The 22,617-nt window shown below is 43.1% G+C and overlaps 2 protein-coding genes and 1 pseudogene across 3 annotated transcripts; 2 read left to right on the forward strand and 1 right to left on the reverse strand.

Moving 5' to 3' along the window:
• Nucleotides 1-1,519: 1,519 nt before the first annotated feature.
• On the reverse strand, nucleotides 1,520-6,226 carry TMEM167B (transmembrane protein 167B). Its single transcript, XM_080915816.1, has 3 exons — nucleotides 6,101-6,226; nucleotides 3,452-3,583; nucleotides 1,520-2,332 (listed from the first exon to the last, which is right to left on the reverse strand). Exons 1-3 carry the CDS (start codon nucleotides 6,108-6,110, stop codon nucleotides 2,250-2,252), a joined length of 225 nt encoding a protein of 74 aa, XP_080771942.1. The 5' UTR covers nucleotides 6,111-6,226; the 3' UTR covers nucleotides 1,520-2,249.
• Nucleotides 6,227-7,508: 1,282 nt separating this feature from the next.
• Nucleotides 7,509-8,334, forward strand: LOC308420083 (small ribosomal subunit protein uS2-like; annotated as a pseudogene). Its single transcript has one exon. The product of its transcript is annotated as a small ribosomal subunit protein uS2-like (transcript).
• Nucleotides 8,335-13,389: 5,055 nt separating this feature from the next.
• TAF13 (TATA-box binding protein associated factor 13) lies at nucleotides 13,390-21,572 on the forward strand. The gene is made up of 4 exons (XM_080915940.1): nucleotides 13,390-13,447; nucleotides 14,584-14,662; nucleotides 18,235-18,332; nucleotides 21,005-21,572. The coding sequence occupies exons 1-4, from the start codon at nucleotides 13,421-13,423 to the stop codon at nucleotides 21,173-21,175; spliced, it is 375 nt and encodes a 124-aa protein (XP_080772066.1). The 5' UTR covers nucleotides 13,390-13,420; the 3' UTR covers nucleotides 21,176-21,572.
• The last annotated feature ends 1,045 nt before the right edge of the window (nucleotides 21,573-22,617 follow it).

Here is a 22,617-nt window from a genome sequence, read left to right on the forward strand (position 1 = left end):
ACCTCTACAACAATGTATTATTTTTTCTTTGCCAAAAATGAAACACATCAGCCTAAATAATACATACACCAGGTTTCTATTTACCTGATTACATAAAGTCAAAGAATGAAAAAGGCCATTTGCTTCTTCCAGTACTTTTTGATACATTCTGATAAGAAAACATCTCAAAATATAACAACTCAAAACACTTAGGCCCAGAGGACCCATGAAGGAAGCTGCAGAATGGAAGCTGTTGAAGTGAAGCTGTTTTCTAGACTACAGTTGGAGGCGCCAGCCATATTTGAAAACAAGCCATTAAATACAAAGTAATTAGTGCTGTGCCTACTTCCCAAGGGACACCCAGTTGGTCAACAGGTCCCAAACTCCCACCCACAAGATCTCTCCAGACCCATTAAATTTTTATCTCTCCTGAGGAAGGATCCTTAGGAATGACCAGAAAACAGCAAACATTGCAATCTGCCTGTGGACCAATTCCTAGAGAGGCTCACGCATGCAGGAGCGTGTACTTGGTGACTTTCTAAACTGCTGCAAACCCTCACAGCACTCAACGGCATCAGGACCTGCCCTTGCAAGCAGCCTTTGTTCTGGTGCAGTATGCAGACAAGAGAATGTAACTTCTCCTGCGAGCGAGGCCTGCACTTGTCCTGTCAGGCTGTATGACACAGAACTGAACACGTGTGTACTCTGTATTGTAATGCTAGACCTACTTTTTTGTTCCACTGTTGTAGAGGTCACATTTACCAGCTGATTCGTGTGCAAGCATATGAGGGGATGGAGAAATCTTCCCTTCCAGTGCTGACATCTAACATCACCTGCTCAGAAGGCCCTGCCCTCCATGGAAAAGCCCTCAACACCCAGTTGCAAAGCTTCATCTTTCCTTCCTCAGGAACACACACATTTTATTAATGAATCCTACAGGCTGCCCAAATGGTAGTGTCAGTGACTTTTCTCCTGGTTTAACAGAGAGTGAAATACTGTAGGATGAACAACACTAAGAGTTGGGCAGAGACACAACTAAAATTGTTGTAACCCAGATTAAAGAACAAGCTTTTATCTTTTATAACATGACAAAACTCCCATCTACATGAATTTTCATCGCATTAAATTCTTATACTAGATGAACTTACTAGTATATGAATTGATATAGTAACTTACTTTTCTCTTCTACCAGAACTTCAAATATATTAATCAGTTATTTTTTCAATAGCCCCTCCCCCAGCATCATATTTAAAACTGAGTAACAGTATTTAGCACTAGGTACTTTAGAAAGTGTTTAAAAGCTTTAGGAAATAGAGAGTTGGCTCATTGTCTCTGTATCCGTCGGCTGACTGTGGCTGACTGCGGTCTTCTCTGGGGACACTGGTAAGCAGAAACCTGCTGCCTTGGCTCAGTCACTGCTTCCTACGGATGACTCTGGATTTTACACGCACTCAGGTTCTCTTGGGAAACCCCTCACGCTATTCACTCCACCCTCTTAAGTTCCCAGATGCACAGAAAGAACACATTTCAAACGCCAAACAATGGTTTTGCCTTTTATAACTCCTAGTTCCCATCCAGCCCCACGCTCTCCGCAATTCACCAGATCCAAAGTAGCCAATGAAAAAAACAAAGCCTTAAAAATTATCTCCTGGTTCATGCCTTTAATTCAGGAGGCAGAGGCAGGCAGCTCTCTGTGAGCCTCTCTACATAGAGTTCTAGAACAGCCAAGGCTATGCAGACTGCCCCTCTCTCTCTCTCTCTCTCTCTTTTTTAAAGTCTCCCCTTCTGGGAAGTCTGAACAAAGCCTATATCATTCCCCAATGAGCTTCAGTTTTCAAAGATTCTGATGAGAGACTAAAGAGCAAAATAGACGACCAGCTGTAGGTTGTTTTATCAGAGTTGGGGAATGAACCCAAGACCTTGTCAATACTAACCAAATGCTCTACCACTGAGCTACCACCCAGACTAGGATTTTAAGCAGTAGATACATAATCATATCGACAAGGGGTGTGATTTATCTGGACATACAGACTTGCTGCTGAGGGCTGATTTAACGAAGAGATCAAAAAGGTTGGCTTTCTGGAATCTTCTGAAGCAAAAATAATGTTTGTGACCATAAGTTTCCCCCATATATGGCAGGCGAATGCTTCAGTGTCATCTTGGGGACACTGATGATTTCTGCTCAACTCTCCTATACTGGGTCCAGGTTTCCGACAAGTTCTTCATCTTTATCCCCTTGGTTGGCAGTTGAAGAGATGGATGGTTTAAATTCATTTGATAAACAGGACGTAAAAGGCCATTACGATGCAGGCAATTGCGACAGCAGCATGCAGCCGGGTGCCAATCACAGCAGCTAGACAAATGGAAAGAGATGTCATACCAGGCTCCTCACAAAAGTATTGCTTTCGAACCATGTTCTGAATCTCTAAGGAGAACCGAGGGCTTCCAGAGTCTGGAAGTATTCTTAAATGATACCCTTATGCTCTAGGCACTGCATGAAATCACTTAGCCCTAGCCCCTTTTTACCTTTTGAGATAGAATTGCAGTCCTGTGTAGCCCTGGCTGGTCTTCAACTTGTAGCTAGACAAGAATGTCCTTGAACTCAGAGGCCTGTCTGCTGAGCTGCCTCTGCCTCACCAGTGCTGGGATTAAAGGTGTGTGGTGCAATGCCTGTCCTCCTTAAGCCTTTCTGAGATAGGATCATAGCGAGGTGTCACCATGGCTGTCTTTATTTTACCCAAATTAAAAAAGTATTTATATAGAGTTCCTGATGAAGGTGCCCAAAATAAAAAGCTAATATATATATATATGAACTCATTAAGCTAAAACGTTAAGGTTTCAATGTGTTCTGTTAAAAACAAAGTAAGTGGAAACTATTCTTCCTGCTAAGAGGAATTTCAGACCAGCCTAAAATGATTTCACTTGTAAAGTATCTCCACCTCACCCCACGAGACCAAACATTACTACATTGGCCAAGAATAAGCTCACTTCTTAGATTCCCAAGTAGTTGGACTACACGCATGTGTCACATCTGGTATTGTATGTAGTCTTTTATTTAATCCTAGAACATCAGAATTACCTAGAAAGTAAAACAAACAAGCATTCCTTAAGTAATAGCTAACTTAAAACTTACCTCTTTCCTCAACTTTAACTATCTTATTAGCAGACCCTAGGCAAAGCACTTACCACACAACTGTGAGGACCCGAGTCAAAACCCCAGAAGCCACAAAAGAATGTGGTTAGAGTGATACAAATGTGTACTCTCAGTACATCTAGGATAAGTAGGCATGGCAAGTTCTAGAAGTTCACAGGCCAGTTATCCATGTGCACATAGCAGCAACCACACACCCACAACACATCATTAACACACTCATACAGTAAAGCTGAGTCCAAATATAACCCCAGCAATACGCCTTCTATTTTATAGAACCACAGATAGCTACATTCTCTCTGTATCCAGATAAGATCTTACCTTTGTAAAATACACCCCAAACTCCCTTCTTCTCTGAAAGCAGCCAGGTTTTGAGACGAGGTACTTTCTTGAAGTAGGCACAGGTGCAAACAAAGAGCAAACCGAACACCAGAATCCCATCCAGCGAGTAGACTGTCACAGAAAGAAGAGAGTGTTGACGCTGCTGAGTGTGGGACAAATGGCAGTGCCAACACTGAGCAGCAAGGGTCCAACTATCTTGGCACTGTTTCCCCAACTTGCTTGTAAACAGCCCTTTTACCACGTCACTCCCCTGCCCTCACCAAAAACTAGAAAACACGAGTGTATTTGTGTGGAGCTCGTGGGGTAACTGATGCTAGTACTAGGCTTTATGAGTCTTCAGAGTCTGAACATAAAGATTTATATATGTTCTTGATATAAATCACTCATCCGATGCAGAAAAACTCAATCTTTAGCCAAGGTTTTCAGATCAGCTTGGTAAAGCATATGGGTTTTTTTTTTTTGTTTGTTTGTTTGTTTTTATTTTTTTCTATTGGATAGTTTATGTATTTACATTTCAAATGTAAATATGTATCCCCTTTCCTGTTCCCCCCTCGCATCCCACCTCCCCCTGCTTCTGTGAGGATCCTCCCCTCCCAACCACACATTCCCATCTCAACACACTGGCATTCCTCTACACTGGGGAAATGAGCCTTCACAGAACCAAGGGCTTCTCCTCCTACTGATGCCAGACAATACCAGCCTCTGCTACACATGCAGCTGGATCCAGGGTCCCCACATGTGTGCTCTTTGGTGGTTTAGTCCTTGGGAGCTCTGGGAGGGTCTGATGGTTGATACTGTTGTTCTTACTATGTGGCTGCAAACCTCTTCAGCTCCTTCAGTCCTTTCTCTAACTCCTCCATTGGGGTGTTTTTGGTTTTTTTTAAAGTGTTTATTTTATGTATATGAGTACACTGTAGCTGTCTTCAGACACTCCAGAAGAGGGCACCAGATCCCATTACTGATGGTTGTGAGCCACCAAGTGGTTGCTGGGAACCGAACTCAGAAGTTCTGGAAGAGCAGTCAGTACTCTTAACCGCTGAGCCATCTCTCCAGCCTGGTAAAGCATAGGTTAAGGCAGACCATAAAGCTTAATGGAAATTCCAAGGTTCAACCTCATATGGCTACACTTTTGCTGTACTCAATTGATATGTCAAGTACAGTACAGTTTACAAATCACATTCCTGCCAGGACAACAGACGTGCATTAAAAGACAGGAAAAACTGACACCCATGAGGTATAATGACACTGGCATTAGCAGAGCACAGCCCAAATTACAAAGGGAGACCATGTCTTATTTGTTGTTTCCTGACAGGGTCCTGCTGTGTAGGCAGGGCTGGCCTTAAACTTGTGGTCTGCCTGCCTCCTACTCAACACTGGGCTTAGAGGCATGCCACACACATCCTGCAAAGTCCTCTCTCAAAAACAACAAAACAAAAATGTACTTGATGTTTATATAACACAGAAAGCTCTTAGTCCTGCTTCTTAAGTGTGTTATACAGGTGAGCAAGCTGAATTACATAAAGGCAGAATTTATTCAGAAATCACTATGCCAGAATATTTTCTTTCCTAGCTTACACTATGTCTTCTACTTGGTGATGTTACTTCTTTAACTTTGTGTACTAAGGTATGACTGACTACCCAGAAATATTCAAATAGATTATTATATACAACCAGGGTCTTTGCCAGTTCCTGCCAGTTCTGGGCCATTCTGTCTTCTTCCAGTGAAACTTTCACAGCTAGTTCCAGTATATCAGTCAACTCAGACAGTTTCCATGGGTGCCTTTATGTGTTACTCTTTTGCTCCTCTAAGTTCTTATAGCCAAAGCCAAAATTCACAAGGAAATGACATTTCAGTCCTCAGTGTTAAAGTCTATGGAAGTCTATGAGAAATACTTTCCTGAGCCTCTCTAATCACAGTGCCTAAAAAGGATTTTTTATTTCCTTTTCTATAAGACTGACTATAAAGGTCTTACTTCATCCTCTAGAACCTGAAAAGCATGACTATTAAATTGTTTGAGGCAAGCTGGAAAAAGTCTAAGTGCTCCATCATTAATGAAAGAAGGCTTCTAAATCCACCCTTTGCAATATTAGCCAGAAGCTCCAGATGGAGCCACCCAGCTAGGACTTTAGAGTTAAACAAGTGAAAACTTTAGTTTTCGTCATTTAAATTAAAAAACAAAACAAACAAACAAACAAAACTTTGTGAAGTGTCTACATTCACCTCCCCCGCAAACTGTGGGATTTCATACCATTTCTAGGTCCTCTCAACCAGCTACTGTCGGAAAGTATGAGACCTTAGGGAACCAGATAATAGCTTCTCCTCCCTGGGGACATACTGCATAATTCTATAGTGACCGACCTCCCTAGTGGCCAGAAACAACTTCTAGGAAAGAAAAGAGAGTAAAGGGTGATAACGAAAAAGTCAGGCGTGGGTACTAGGGTACCTTGATGGGCTTGAGAAAAGAGAAACTGCAAGGAGTATCCCAGAGAGGAGTTAGGGGCTCCCCAAGGTCCAGGGGGGCCGGGCTGGGAGGGGGCGGGGGAAACGGCCACGTCAGTCTAGCCCCGCCCGCCACGTTTGGTCCTGGTCCTCTACCGCCAACCTCCGCTCCGGCCCCCAGCTCTCACCGTTCGTCATGGCGGTAGTGCCCGGCCGGGGTGAGGGGTCCGGGTTCAGCTGTGGCGGCTGCAAAGGCGGGGAAACCCGGCTCCCACTTGACACTTCCCGATCCGGGCCGTGGTGACGGGAACGAGCCGTAGTACGCAAGCGCGAGGGCGGAAACGCCGAACTCTATCAGACTTAATTAGCTGATCGTCGAGCCAAGGCCCCACCCTGCCTGCGTAGCGTCTGCGTCCCTACGTAGTGTGAGGGGAGCGTGGTGGGCGAGGCTTCCTTTGTGGTCATGGCAACCGGATGTCTATCTGCTTGCCCTGTCTAACCAGAGAAACTGGACCGAGAGAGTGTGTTTGAAAAATATGGCCCGCTTACAATGGTGGGAGAGTATGCTTTTCCCCCCTCTCTGTCACGCAGTCGTTCCTCGCCGTATTTTCTTGAGAAGAGAACTTTAAGGTTCAAGTGATTCATGACTAAGAAACAAAAGAAAACCATCCCCTTTCTTCCAACTTATTTTAGGTGGCAACTGGTAATGAAATCAGGTACAGTTCTAAGAGAAAACACTTGGGAACCAGGCTGTAATGCGAAGGAATTACACATAAGGCAGCGCATATGTGAATACTATATATAGCAGGGTCACTTACACTGTCAGTAGAGTTGAATAGCCTTCTTGGGGACACGGCTTCTTTTGTTGTTTTGCTTCTATGCTCTGGAAGTAGTATGTCCTGTAATATGTGAAAACCTCTTCAGACACAGCAGAAGAGGACATCGTGTCCCATTGCTAATGGTTGTGAGCCACCATGTGGTTGCTGGGAATTGAACTCGGGACCTTTGGAAGAGCAGTCAGTGCTCTTAACCACTGAGCCATCTCTCCAGTCTCCTGCATTTGACTTTTGTAAACAGAAATAAGAAACTTTATAACAAAAGCTACATATTTCAGATAGTAAGGCTATAGGTTGTCAGAAGCATTCAGACGACTTCATTTTTCTTTTCCTTAAACTAACAGGATGGTTTCCTTTATCTTCTTAAGCCATGCTGGCCTCTTCAGGAATCTGTCCTACCGTGGCTTTTCTGAAAATGTTTGACTAGATGATGACAGTCTAATGATGGGGTGGGAGTACAGGAGACAAAGCTTTGGTTCTGCTTTCTAGGCTGGGACCTTTAGAGACAGTTGGGTCTGCTTTACTAGAGTCTGGGTGAAAGGGCTGCACTCAGTCCCGAGAGTCAAAAACCTAAAAATTCTGTCCATTCCTGCTACAGCGCCATCTGCTGGCCGTGGACTGCCTGGTTACCTAGAACAAAACTGTCAGGCTTGGAATGGACAAAATCAAGAGAAGGAAACCGCTTTCCGCACTACCCGGGGACGGGTCCATACGGCGTTGTTCTTGGTTTCCATCGTAACTTAAAAGGGAAACTTATACAATGTCCGGAGCCCTTGACGTCCTGCAGATGAAGGAGAAGGATGTCTTCAAATTCCTTGCTGCAGGAACCCACTTAGGTGGCACCAATCTTGACTTTCAGATGGAGCAGTACCTCTACAAAAGGAAAAGTGACGGTACCTACAGCATAAGTCTGAAGAGGACCCGGGAGAAGCTGTTGCTTGCAGCTCGCGCTATTGTTGCCATTGAGAACCCCGCCGGAACACTGGCCAGCGAGCTGTGCTGAAGTTTGCTGCTGCCACAGGAGCCACTCCAATTGCTGGCCGCTTCACACCTGGGACCTTCACTAACCAGATCCAAGCAGCCTTCAGGGAGCCACGGCTTCTAGTGGTGACTGATCCCAGGCCTCTTATGTCAACCTGCCCACCATCGCTCGGTAACACAGACTCTCCCCTGCGCTATGTGGACATTGCCATCCCGTGCAACAACAAGGGAGCTCACTTGTGGGTCTGATGTGGTGGGTGTTGGCCCGGGAGGTACTCCGCATGCGAGGTACTATTTCCCGTGAGCACCCATGGGAGGTTATGCCTGATCTTTACTTCTACAGAGACCCAGAGGAGATTGAGAAGGAGGAAAAGGCTGCTGCTGAGAAGTCTGTGACCAAGGAAGAATTCCAGGGTGAATGGATCGCTGCTGAGTTCGCTGCCGCTCAGCCTGAGGTGGCTGATTGGTCTGAGGGTGTGCAGGTACCCTCTGTGCCCATCCAGCAGTTCCCCACAGAAGACTGGAGTGCGCAGCCAGCCACTGAGGACGGGCCAGCAGCTCCTACAGCGCAGGCCACTGAGTGGGTTGGAGCCACCGCTGAGTGATCCTGAGCTGCTCAGCAGACACCTTAGGAAAGGGGAAAAAAGGTGGAAGGAAAATAAAGTTTCTAAAAGAGCAAGAGAGAGAGAGAGAGAGAGAGAGAGAGAGAGAGAGAGAGAGAGAGAGAGAGAGAGGAGAGAGAGAGAGAGAGAGAGAGAGAGAGAGAGAGAGAGAGAGAGAGAGAAGGAAACCACCAGCAGCAACAACAATGTTTGATGTAGGAAAGAGTCCTTGAGAAAATAGACTCAAATTAAGAAATTACAGCATCAAAAAACAAGAGATATATAGAAAAAAGTAATTAATACAATCGTTTGGATTACATTTGTGTGGGTTTGCACACAAGACATTCCACAACCCAAGACAGGACTGTAGAGATGGCTTAGGGGATGATAGGAATTGCTTCTCTTGCTATAAGACTTTTGTTAGGTTTCTAGCACCCAAGTCATGGCTCACAAGTGTATGTTCTTCTAGTTCCAGGAGGCCCTGTTTTAGGAATAATATGCTTCCTACTGAAAAATTACTTTTCACACTTAGAGATGAAGGCAAAGATCTATACTAAAGTTCCTGGCTCACTGTGGTTAATGCCCAAATAAGAGTCAGCCTTGACAGGATTGTATTAACTGGTAGTTTGATTATGCTTGACCCAGGGAGTGGCACTATTAGGAGGTGTGACCTATTAACATGGAAAATTGCCATGTTTCCAACCATAATGGTAATGGACTGAACCTCTGAACCTGTAAGCTAGCACCAATTAAATGTCCTTTATAAGAGTTGCTTTGGTCATGGTGTCTCTTCCCAGCAATTGAAACTCTAAGACACTAACTCATAACTTTGGCTTATGCGTTTCACATATACTGTCATCCTGTGTCCCAGACCAAAATTACATGTTAGTCAATTTAAACAGAAACAGGAGGCTATGAGTCTGCACACATAGGCTCATAAAAGATTAACAAAGCAAAAATATTACCTATTGCCATAATTATTTTAAGTATACCAGTGTTGTCCTTTTTTGAATAGTTGCTGCCTAGGGTTATATTGTCTACCTAGCAGACTTACGCCTTTCTTATTAAGAACACAGGAACCTAAGACCAGGAGGACTTAGTGGTGGTTGTGACCCTAAGATGCCCTCTTAAGCAACCCCCTTAGAGGTATGTCTAGTGGCAGATATGAGCTAATGGGAACTCACCATGTTTAGTTTACTACTTCTCTCTGCTCTGGACTTTTGCAGATGCCTCTGGATGTTCTCTCTGTCATATCTACACTAAAAACTTCCCATACCAGGGAGCTGTCATGTTGTCAGTTTATACATATACATATATATATGTATATGTCATATGTATATGTCAGTTTATACATATATATACCATATATATATATATATATATATGGTAGATCCTTTGTTGGGTTATTTGATTAACTGAACTACTATTTACAACAATAATTGGGACCAAGTATTATTAAGTCAAGTCTAGCTACCACTGTTGAAGTTCATTTGCTTTAAAAGTATTTACCAATCAGGAACGGGGGTGCATGCCTTAATTCCAGCAGTCAGGAGGCAGAGGCAGAGGCAGGTGTATCTCTGTGAATTTGAGGCCAGCGTGGTCTACTGGAGGAAGCCCTGTCTCAAGTACAAACAAAGTGAATATTGCTGAGCACTTGCTAGATTTTGCAGAAATAGAGGCAAAAATAAGTCCCTGCTCTCAAGAGGAAAAACCATACAGATAAGTAACAAATTTAAGAGTATACGGTCATTATATATGTGACATTATTTTTGACTCTGTAAAATATCTGCAGACTATTTTTTTTAAAAAGGAACATTAAGTGAGAGTCTGAAAGTAGGTACATGGATGAGAGCCTGTAGGTAGCTGGGTCCAGGGAGCTCTCTGGAACTTCAAGCTCCCTTCTGTTTGTTATGGCATTGCCTTAAGTTTCCGTGCTCTTCACCAACATCCAATTTTTGTCCCAAGCATTATGCTTCTGTCTTGCTGGAACACCCGGATAGCCTCAGCGCCATCTGTCCCCAACATGCGGCATGTTTCTCATCAGGCTAACGCCTGGGTCACTGGCTCTTAGAGCATAAAATCAAGGAATAAATAGAGCCCCGCTGGACTGGGGCATCTCAATTCATACTTCGTCAGTTCATTTCAGCTGACACTGGAGAGCTGCCAGTTCTTGCCAAATGCCTGTCAGTCCAGAACAGTAGCCTGTTTGTTAGAATCATTGTGGTCATTGTGGTGAATGCCAATCAGTCTTGGGGACCATGACCAGAGCATTCTGGTTTAACTGAAAAATAAGTTCAGTCCTGAAGGCACAGCTTGCAACAATAGCTTCATTTGAATGAAAACTACTTGAAAGGCGATGTCAAACAGGCATTCATAGATACTGCACATTTGTTTCCAGACATCTAAGTGTAAGGAGTGAGCTAACCTTAGGGAGTCAAGAGATAGATGAGAAACAGACTGTTCTTAGTAAGTTTAAGGTTTAGGAGAAACAGGTAAGCAACAAGCAGAAAACGAGGCAGAAAGTGAGAGCTGTCAAAAATGAAAACCAAGTGCTGTGGGAGGAGGAAGGAGACGCTGCCTTCAGCCAGAGAAGGCTTTATTAAAGAACAGACAGTTCCTTGGGCCTGCAAAGCTCGCAGCATCTCAATAGGACGGAAAATATTCCAGTGGGAATGGAGCTGAGATCAAAGGCTGGAGAGGGAAAGTTCAAGACCAGTCTGGAGCACAATGCACTTCTTTCTTTGCTAGCTCACTCCTCGCACCCCTCAGGTCTTAGCTGAATTCCCACCTGCTCCGAGGAGGCTTTCTTTGACATCAGCTCCCCTATCCCCAACGGATGCTTAAAAAGTACGTGCCATCAAGTTCATTAGCCGGTTACACGGTAACGTTCACTTGGGTTATTTGTCATGTTATTATTGCTGAAATAGGTTCAGCAGTTGCTCGTCAATTATTTGTTGAGGAGCCTGGGAGATGGCTCAGTGGGTAGAGAGGCACTTGCTGCCAAGGTAGACAGCCTGAGTTGATTCCCTGGAATGCACATGGTGGAAGGAGGGAAACAAGTCCTGCAAATTGCCCATAGGTATTTACATAAGCACCGCGGCACTTACGGACCGAAGCACACAATAAATAGCAAACAAACGAGAAGTACATGTAAAAACCTTGAAAATTTGTTATAGCCAAGTGTGGTCATTTAGAACTGGAATGTCAGAATTTGTGAGGAAGCAATACACACACACACACACACACACACACACACACACACACACACACACACACAAGCATGCACTTATGTAGGCACACATATCTATTAGGTCAGAAAGGGAGCCACCAAGAAACCCAAGTAAGGGTTGCACCAATGTCTGCATCACAGAAAAGCCCACTGCACCGCAGATGGTAATTCACAAAACCTACACCCCTGCCACTCTGTGCGCAGCTGGCAGGCAGCTGGACTGGCCATGACTGGCTGTGACTCTTTTCTCTCTGTGAGTTTGATTGGTCAGTCTCCTCCTTGAGTTGTTAATGACGCTTTTTTAAGTTGTAGGGGCCAGGCTCTCAAAAATCATCTGTGCTTCTGTTCTCCCAGATATGTGAGACCGGACCGAGCCTTTCTCTCCCTCTTGTGTGTGGAGTATTTCAGTCCAGAGAAAACTGACAAAGGACAGACTAGCAAATGATTGTCAGCTATGGCCACTCCTTTTTGTAAAGTCCCTCCTTGTGGCTAACCGATGATATTACCTGAAACTAATTTCTCTGGGTCCTTGTCCTTTGAGCCCTGTCCACCTTCAGTAATGGCTGGCTATGAGATGTTTTCTGACATTTGACGTCTTTCCTTCGACTCTCAACTGGACTCTGGAGTCCACTCTGAACTTGCAGAAGAACTCCAGGGCTCTTTACTCTGCTTTATGTCTGTTCTGCTCATCACATTGCTTTGTTTTTGTTTGTTGTTTTTCCCAGTTTCTATTCTGGAGTTTGAGTTAAGAGGGTTGAATTACCCACGCTTCATAGTTTATAGCCTGCTAGCATAACTTCTTTGCTTTTATTTATTCCTTTATGTCCTATTCCCACCTTTTCTGTGCTGCTACCTTTCTAATACATTTAACATCTCTGCCTTTTTGTTTATTTGGTTTCTTGTTTTGACTATGTAGCTGGCCTTGAACTCAGGCCTGGAACTAACTCAAAGAGATCCTCTGGCTCTGCCTCTGGAGGCAGGGATTAAAGGCGTGTGCCATCACACTTAGCTCTTTTCTTATTTTTGTGTATATGGAAGCCAGAGGACAACCTTTTGGAGTTTTGTCTTCTCACTTTTCCCTTTTTATATAGGTCCAGGGATTCAACCTGAGCCTTAGGCTTATTCCGCTAGAGCTTTTACTGACTGAACCGTCACTCCACCGCATCTTTTGTAATTAAAATATCAAAACCACCTCCCCCAAACCCAAACTACACACAAACACACATTTTATTTTATGTGTATTAACGGGGGGGAGGGGGGGGGAGTTCTCTGAGGTAAAAGCATTGGCTGCTTTTCCAAAGACTCGAGTTTGATTCCCAGCCCCTATGCTCTCTTCTGGCCTCTCTGGTGCTGTGCACACGTGGTACACGTACATGAGAGCAACACATGCATATATATATAATATAATGGTTATAATTTTTACAAAAGTATATCTAAGTGGGCTTGTGTACTAGAGTACATCAGCCCCAGAGGCAAAAGTCATCGTAGTCCGCTGGGAACTGCAGGCATTTGTGAGCCTTCATAGGTATGCATAAATTTATCGTTTATGTTTTCTGAGTCGTAGGCTCATGAAGCTTGAACTGGTCTCGGACTCATAGCCCTCTTGCCTCTGCCTGCCAAGTGCAGGGATTTTCCCGCATAGTAAACCACGCCTGACTTCCTTGTAATTTCTAATCCTTTCTTCAGGATTCCACGCATAAGAGCGCGTCACTGACTTCTAGCCAATCTCAAAGCCCGGGTTAGGAGAATGAGAGTGCTCGCCCATCTGCGCCACGCCGGCCAGGCCGGAAGTGACGCACGTATCTTATAAAACTCGCCAGCCGGCCTTGGGCGGGTTCAGAAGGCTGGCGGGCAGCTAGCATGGCAGATGAGGAGGAAGACCCCACCGTGAGTGAGCGCCCGTCGCAGCCTGTTTCCTCGCTCCCTCCGGCTCACTAGCGGAGGCAGAGTCTGACCCGCCTGTGCCTTTAGGGAATCCCGCGGAGAGTTCCGGGACTCCGCGGTGTTTTCCTCTTCCTTAGGTTTACCTTAGTCAGTGCGTGGGACAGGACGGGAAGGAAGAGTAGAAAGGGTCTCCTTTTGATCTGATCTTCCCGACACTGACGTCTAGAGGGTCATAGGAGGTCAAAGCTAATACCTCAGGAAGAGCGGTCCAGCTGCTAACAAAACTAGGGAAAATAACGGAGAAACGACGAACTAAAGGCAGGCGTGAGGTCCAGATTTTCCTTTGGAGTTTTTTAACTTCAGGCATCGGTTTTCTTGTGAGATAGGTCAGTTAAGGAACGTTTTTAGCCCTGTATTGACAGGTGCTTAGTAAATGTTGCTTCCGATGACAGCAGAGAGTAGATTTTAAACTATCAGGTCTTTTACGGTAGTGCTGTTTAACAATATAACAACTAAATTGGCTAAAACCAAACCCAGAACCTAAGGTCATTAGAACTCTACACACACACACACACACACACAGTTAGATGTTAATAAAAGGCTTCTTTCGAATTGAACTAGGGCTTAAGAGCCCTTTGGTGCTAAGTTACTGTGATTTTGTGCTGTTTGCTTTAGCTTATCACTTCTGAAAATTAAAAAAGGGTCACTTCGCACGGTGGTGCACACCTTTAATTCCAGCACTCAGAAGCAGGAGCAAGTGGGTCTCTCTGAGTTCCAGGCAGACAAGGGGGCACATAGTGAGACCACCGAGTCTCAAAATGAAAAAAGAAGGTCTGTAGTGCTTAAGAGCATTTACTGTCACATCTGGCAGCCTACAGCCATTAGATCCCTATTTTGGCTTCTACTGCAGTCACATAGTCAGTGTAGGCACATACAGTACACATTAATAATGTCTTTACAAAAAAAAAAAAAAGGAGATGGACAGTGTGCTGGAGGTGTAGCTCGGTGGTCAGTTAACTGTTCAGAATTGTGAGCTCCTAGGCTCAATTCATAACACTCCAAAAAGGAGGACAGCAGGAGACTCGGGAATGTCATGTGCACTGCAATCATTTCACATGTCCGTATCTTTAAACTTCTAGTTTGAGGAGGAAAATGAAGAAATTGGAGGAGGAGCCGAAGGTGGCCAGGGGAAGAGAAAGAGACTTTTCTCTAAAGAGCGTAAGTTGTACTTTCCAGTGCTTCTGTTAGAGCTGGTGAGAGCTTGTGTTCTCAGACTTGCCTATGAGGTTGTTTGTCTTGTTTAAGATGGGCTCTACACAGCCATGGCTAGATTGGTGCTCACTGTGTAGCCCTAGCTTCTCAAGTACTAGGACTGCAGGTGTGCATCCCATGACCAGTATAAGTCTCTTTATCATGTATACTAATATAAAGTTGAGGCTTTGGACTAAGGCATTGATCAGGGCAAGGTGGTGGTGAAGTGTGGAGTGCTGTGTCACGGAGATGATAACGCACTAGTTCCGTCATACTCCTTATATAGACAAGTTAAGCCCTTGGGGCAGCAGCAGGGTGAGCTGTTTCCTCTAGTCATGCCCATACTGATTCCCGAAGCCACCAGGGGAATGTGCTCTCCACCCTGTGCCCAGGCTCCTTGGCTGAGCGTGAGAAGTACAAACATAGATTTATTAATGCCTGAGTGCAGTGGGATCGGAGAAACTCTACAAACTGCAAGATCAGCCTTGAACTGTCTAAGTCTCTTTTGATCCCAGCTCTTGGGACAGATAGGGACAGGAGGGTTTGGAATTCAGGGTCATCCTCAGGTAATTGAAGCCACCTTGGGCCGTATGAGGCACTGTTTCAAACTACAACAGAGAAATCCTTGCTAGTGCCTACAGGTTTCGTTTGTTCGTTCAGGTCTGACTCTTTCCTATTCTGTCTCAGATTGATGGTAGTTATGTGACTTGTGTGTGTGTTTTTATTTCTTGTCATGGGGACATATGAAAAGGATCCTTACACCAAAGCACTCACATTGCTGCTTGTCTAAACCTTTAGTTTGGTTTCAACTGCTCTACTTTTGCGATGACAAACATTTGGACTCTTCATAGGCTTCTCTCACTGCCTTAATAGAATCTTCACGTCTCCTCTCTTTTTACTGTTTTTTTCAGACAGGGATGTGGTGTGTGGTCCAGGTTGGCCTTAAGCTACTGTTTCTCTTGACTCGACAATTCCTTCCTTCTACCACTTGGATGCCAGAGACAGAACTTAGGTCTTCAGGCTTGGCAGCAGGTGACCTTATGTGCTGAGCTATCTCCCTGGGCCTTTTTTTCTTATATTATTATATCATTTTTCCTTTTCATCTCTCCAAACCCTTTCATATACTTTTCCTTGCTCTTTCAATTCATGGGCTCTTTATTAATTGTTGTATGCATACAAACATACATACATACAAACATACATTCTCTCTCCCCCCTAAATATGTCAGTACAACTTTTTCTGTTTTCAAGGGCTTACCATTGGTTGTACAACCAGTTGGTGTGCTTAACTCCGAGGAGATTACTCCACCCTTTCTCAGCTTTCCTTAGTTGCCTGTAGTTCTTTGAGGAGAGTTGAAGCCTCCTGGGCTTCCCCCCCACTCCACATTAGCATATCTGATTTTGTTCTCCTTGCTTGCTTGTTTGTTTCTGAGACAGGGTTTCATATAGCCTAGGCTGCCTTATAATTGGAGAGGAGTTGAAACTTCTGATCCTCCTGCCTTTACTTCCCAAGTACTGAGATTACAGGAGTGTGCCACCATGACCAGTTTTACTCAGTGCTGGCAATCAAACCCAGGGCTCTGCGAATGCTAGGTAGGACCCTCCTGACTAAGCCACATCCCTAACTCTACAGACTTCTTTTTCTTTCTGTAACATGGAGTTTCAAAGCATCTACTGTCATTGTCTTTATCAACCCTTTGGCCAAATATGTACATCGTGCATAACAGATTTTCTGCTCCCAATGAGATAGGTAAATTATGCCCATCAAAATGTTGTGATGGGTGTCTTCCTTAAATATTTAAGGAAAAGCAGCTCATAGTGGGAAATTATAACATAAATCACTTTAGCTAATCATCAATGATACGTTGGCATATACCCCTGATGTGAGAGTGTCTTGACTTTGGTAATCTTTCAATAGCATGTATAAGCATTCTAACCTCAGTATAATCACAAGGAAACAGAAGTCTGCAGTGTATGACTAAGATTCTTTGTAGGTGTTGAGACAGGGAAGAGCTAAGGCATTGCCACAGGTTGGATGCAGCAAACGACAGAGGTGTAGCAGGGAAGCAAAGGAGAGTGTAATGGGAGACTCAGAGGGGCCTGGGGACTGTAGCTCAGTGGGAAGAGCAAAGGAGAGTGTAATGGGAGACTCAGAGGGGCCTGGGGACTGTAGCTCAATGGGAAGAGCATTTGCCTAGCATGTGATGCTATACTGGGCATATGGGAACTCTCGCTTTTATAACTCATCTGTAAGTCTAAACTTGTTTCTTAAAAAGGCAAGTTTTAAAATAGAATTAAATATATATTTATAGACTATTGGCTCCTGTAGTTGTTTTCTTCCTTCTGTGTTGGGACCTAGAGTCACTTGGCATTGTGAACTCCTGGGATAAAAAACTGTACTGCAAACTGGCTTCTAAGTCACCCCATCATTTCTTCTTGTTGCTTCTGCCAGTTTTTGCTTCTAAAGAGGAATTATTCTAAGGCTGAGTATAGTGATATATACCTGTAATCCCAATACTCAGGAGGTTGAGGCAAGAGGATGCTGAATTTGAGATCTATGTGGCTTACATGGACGGTCGCTGTTTCAAGTCCTTTCCCTCCCAAGTAGTAAATCAGAGAATGATAATAGTCATGAAAGTAAAAGCAATGCAAAAGGAATAGCTGATGTACTTATTTCTTTTTTCACAAGTATATTCTGAGCTCCTTTAAAAACAATTACAGTTGGTCATGGTGCTGCTGGTCCTAATCCCAGTACTTGGGAAGCAGAGGCAGGTGGATCTCTGTGAGTTCTAGGCTAGCGAGGTCTACTTACTGAGTTCCAGCTCAGCCAAGGCTACCTAGTGAGACCTTGTCTTTTAAAAAGCTGTTGGTTTATGTGTGGGTGTGCGCATGTCATGACACATGGGAGAGAGAGGGGGACAACTTCGGGAAGTTGATTCTCTCTTTCCACCTTTGTATGGGTTCCAGGGCTTGAATTAGGTCATCAGGCCTGCACAGCGAGCATCTTTAGCCACTGAATCATCTTGCTACCCCTTCAATTTCCTCTTTTAAAAATAAATTTTAGGCTGGGCAGTGATGGTTCACACCTTTTAATCCCAGCACTCAGGAGGCAGAGGCAGGTGCATCTCTGTGAGTTCAAGGCCATCCTGATCTTCAAAGTGAGTATGTGTGTGTGGATGTGTGTGTAAATGTGTGTATACAGATAAAAATATCAGGCCTTAGTAGCTTGGAAGGAAGGGAGATGTAAGGAGGCTGAATAGTAAGAGTGGTCCTAAAACTGCTTACACCTTTTATATCAAAATCCATACTTGCAGACACAACTGTAAAATTTTGTCTTACTGAATAGATCAGCCTGGACCAAACTAGGTCCACTCATCTCTGATTCCTGACTGAGGGGATTAAAAACCAAGTAGTACCATGCCCAGCCATAATTGTTTTTAAACCATTGTTTATACTTTGGTTTAATCCTAGTTGGTATGGAAAGTGAACTGGGGACATTGGCCAGTCTCTGAGTCAAGCAACACTCTTGCTCTCTCACAGTGCGCTGTATGATGTATGGGTTTGGGGATGACCAGAATCCTTACACGGAGTCAGTGGATATTCTCGAAGACCTTGTCATAGAGTTCATCACCGAAATGGTAAGACATTTTCGTAACTACAGCTCTTTTGTTGTGCTTATTTTTGTAACCGCTAGTTAATTGAAGGCTTGAACTGTTAAGCTTTAGATAGCACTAGAACTTTTGAAATAAGTTATCCGTTTGAGAGCCTGCTATGTGCAAGTTCCTGGCTTCTATTTGCCATTACTATGGATATTACATAAATGTATCCCAGCACTTTTGAGTTTTGTAATTTTTTTTAAATTTCACTTGATGTGTACAGTGTTTTGCCTACAAGTATGTTATGTGTGTCTGGTGATCTTGGAGGCCAGAAGAGGGTGTTGGAGTCCCTGAAACTGGAGACCCAGATGGTTGTGAGTGGCCATGTGGGTGCTGGGAACTGATCTCCAGTTCTCTAGAAGGATACCACTGTTCTTAAGCACCAGGATATTTCTATAGCCGCTGAGTTTTATTTGTGAAAACATAGTATCTGTGAATAAAATTAAAAATATTGCCCATAATCTCATCTAGCCTAAGTTTTTTTCCTCCCAGTATTTATTTAAAGGTATGTACATTTCATAAAATACCTTTGGGATTTATTTCATGCATGTTGGCTGTACCTGCATGTATGTGTGTGTGAGGGTGTCATATCCTTTGGAACTGGAGTTATAGTTGTGAACTGCCTTGTGGATGTTGGGAACTGAACCCAGGTCTTCTGGAAGAGCAGCCAGTGCTCTTAATATCTGAGCCATCTCTCCAACCCCTAGTCTAACATCTTGAGTGACTACTTTTATGTTTTTCTTCCTTTGTTTGGATGTATTATCAGGGATGGGGTTACTGAGTTTGGATGTTTTTAGTTCTTACTAAAACACATCAAGAGTGTTCACCCTTTACTTTGGACTAGCTCCTTACTACAGAATAAAAGTGAAAAGATTACTTGGCAAGGGCTGAGGTTGTTTGGTGTATGTACAAGGGCCTGTACACATGGCAAGTATTTAATCCAGTTTAACTCCACTCAAGGAAAACGTTAGCATAGCAGTGCTAGATCATGCTAATATGCATGTGTGAGGCCTGGGTAAATGACAGAGACTGGCATAGTGGCTTATATCCATAATCCCAGAATTCCAGAGATAGACAGGAGTATCTACTACAGGTTAAAAAAAAATTAAACCTGGGCTGGAGAGTTGGCTCAGTGGTTAAGAACACTGACTGTTCTTCCAGAGGTCCTGAGTTCAAATCCCAGCAACTACATGGTGGTTCACAACCATCTGTAATAGAATCTGACTATCTCTTCTGATGTGTCTGAAGAAAGCAACAGTGTACTCACACACATAAAATAAATAAATAAATCTCTTAAGTCAGGGGTTTAAAAAAAAATCCAACCTGATCTTTGTAGTAAGCTCTAGGCCATCCAGAGGTACATAACAAGATTGATTTTAAATAAATAAATAAATAAACAAACAAACAAACAAATAAATAAATGAATAAATGAATGAATAAATAAATGAATAAATAAATGAATGAATGAATGCATCTCCCAAACAAACAAACAAACAGGAAAAGATGCCATTTCAGTGTGCTCAGCATTCAGGGGACTGTGGTAGGTGGACCCCAGTTTTAAGATCAGGCTAAACTACATAGTAAGACACCATCTCAACAAACAAAAACAAAGCTGAGCATAGTGGTACATGCTTTCAATTCTAGAAGTTGTAGCAGAGGCAGAAAGATTACCTCATCTGAGACCAGCCTACATTCTGGGATCCTGTCTTAATAAAAAACAGTCAGGAATTAGAAACAAATTGGCCTGAGTTCAAGACTAGATTGATCTACATACTGAGTTATATATCGAGACTCAAAAACAAAACATAAACAAAAATAATGTTACAATTGTGTCTCCAAGTATGGATTTTGATATAAAAGGTTTAAGCCGTCTTAGGATCAGTCTTAGTATTTAGCCTCCATAAACTTTCCTTCTTTCCTTCCAGCCTTCTAAAACCTGATTGTTATTATTTACTTAATCCCTATTGCCTACTCCTTAGCCACCCCAGAACACATTTAACAGGATAGTCCCCCCAACCAGACAAAACAAAAAGCTTCACCTATATCATAAAACAAAAGAGAAGTATCTTCAAAATTTGCTAGGTTTTGTTGTTGTTTTGGTCTGTCTGTGTGTCTGTGTGTCTGTCTGTCTTTCAGGCAGGGTCTCACTATGTAACCCTAGCTGACTTGGAACTTGCTGTATAGACAAGGCTTGTCTTGAACTCACAGAGAGCTGTCTGTCTCTACCTCCCAAGTGCTGGGATTAAAAGCATGTATCACTGTGTTCAGCTCACTTTGGTAGTTTTAGTGTCCTTACTGAGAAAGCCTAGAAAGCATAAAAGTTACTGCTAATTATGCAGTAGACAAAAAGATAAGGGGGAGCTGGAGAGGTGGCTCAGCGGTTAAGAGCACTGACTGCTCTTCCAGAGGTCCTGAGTTCAAATCCCAGCAACATGATCACAACCATCTGTAATGGAATCCAGTGCCCTCTTCTGGTGTGTCTGAAGAGAGCAACAATGTACTCACATACATAAAATAAATAAATACATCCTTAAAGAAAAAAAGGGGTAAGGCAATGACAGCTGGTTCACAAATGTAAACACCAGCGTGATTAATAGGAAATTAAAACACAAAAATATTTGGCCTTTAAAATTTGATGTATTTCCTTGTCACAGACTCACAAGGCAATGTCGATTGGAAGACAGGGTCGAGTGCAAGTTGAAGATATTGTCTTCCTAATTCGAAAGGATCCAAGGAAGTTCGCTAGAGTTAAAGACTTACTAACTATGAATGAAGAATTGAAACGGGCTAGAAAAGCTTTTGACGAAGCCAACTATGGATCTTGACACAGTTTGTACTTCCCAAGAGTTTGATATTTTCTGTGGAGACGTACATTGTAATTGTTGTCTGCAGTAATACCATGATACCTAGGCATGCAACGAAAGAGGCCTTTGATTTTGAGATTATAACTTGAGCCTTCATTGCCTGTCTTCACCTGACTGTATTTGAATTGCCTACTAATAACTCCTAACTTAAAGTGTTGCAAACCATGCAGTTCTAGCCCAAAGGGGAGACATAGTATTTATTCTTCAGGTAGACATGTGCATTCCAATCTGTACACCGTCGCTGCATAATATGCAGTCTAAATGTCCTTTGGATTTTATGAATGTGAGTCTTGTGCTTTATGTATCTTAAGTTTTTAGACAACACTGGTGGGAAAAGTTATTAAAGATAATGAACTGGTTTGTGTGTGTTTTTTTTTTTAAATTCTTGTCAGAATGCTTGTCTTAATAGATTATTTGTTTTAATATCTTTTCTGAAGAACACTTTTTTTTTTTAAAGAAACTCATATTGATTAAGTGTTAGTGGACCTCGTCATCTTCCTTGATGACTGTAAAGCTTCCAAAAACAAACGCCTTCAGCAGAAGGAACGGCAAAGCTAACGGAGCTGAAGCCAGGACAGGTGTTTTGGGTTGTGTTCTGTTGGCACACACACATGTAAGTACTTTTATTGTGAGAATGTCTAGTTGATTAAACCTGTATGTAACTGTGCAAACCATTTTCATAGTTCAGGATATGCAGGCTTTGTGTGTAGTTCACTTACTGCACTAAGTTATTATTCTGCTTAGCTTATAATAAGGATTAAAATTGCATTAACAGGTGACTGAATGTTACTCTGAAACTTACTGGTGCTCCTTAAATCCTTACTTGGGGAAATACCACCTGTTCAATCTACAGATACAAGGAATAAAGAATGAGGAATTAAACACACCAATACTTGAATTTGTGTTTGTTTGTGTATGGTTCTGACAAGACAGGGTTTCTCTGTGTAGCCCTGGCTTTCCTGGAACTTGCTTTGTAAGTCAGGTTGGCCTCAAACTCACAGAGATCCATTTGCCTCTGTCTCCTGAGTGCTAGGATTAAAGGTGTGCACCATCACTCCCTGTAGATTTTGTGATTTAGCCCCTTCTCAGGATTCTGCATCCTTCACTGTATGATAGTCCTGGCTCTTTCCTCTTGTTTTTCTGTTTTCTTTATATTACACATCAGTTGATGATGAGATTTAATGTATAAAATAATTTTATTTTAAAAACAGTTGAATGAGCTGGAGAGAGACTCAGATAACTCAGAGGTTAAGAACATTGGCTGCTTTTTCTAGAGGGACTCAGGTTCAGTTCTTAGTTCAATACTTAACATGGTGTTTCACAACCATCTAACTCCAGTTCCAGGGGATCCAATGTGTCCTCTTCCGGCTTTCTAAGGCACCAGGTAAGCAAGTGGTGCACAA

The sequence above is a fragment of the Micromys minutus genome, assembly GCF_963924665.1.
Source record: "Micromys minutus genome assembly, chromosome: 4".
NCBI lineage: Eukaryota > Metazoa > Chordata > Mammalia > Rodentia > Muridae > Micromys > Micromys minutus.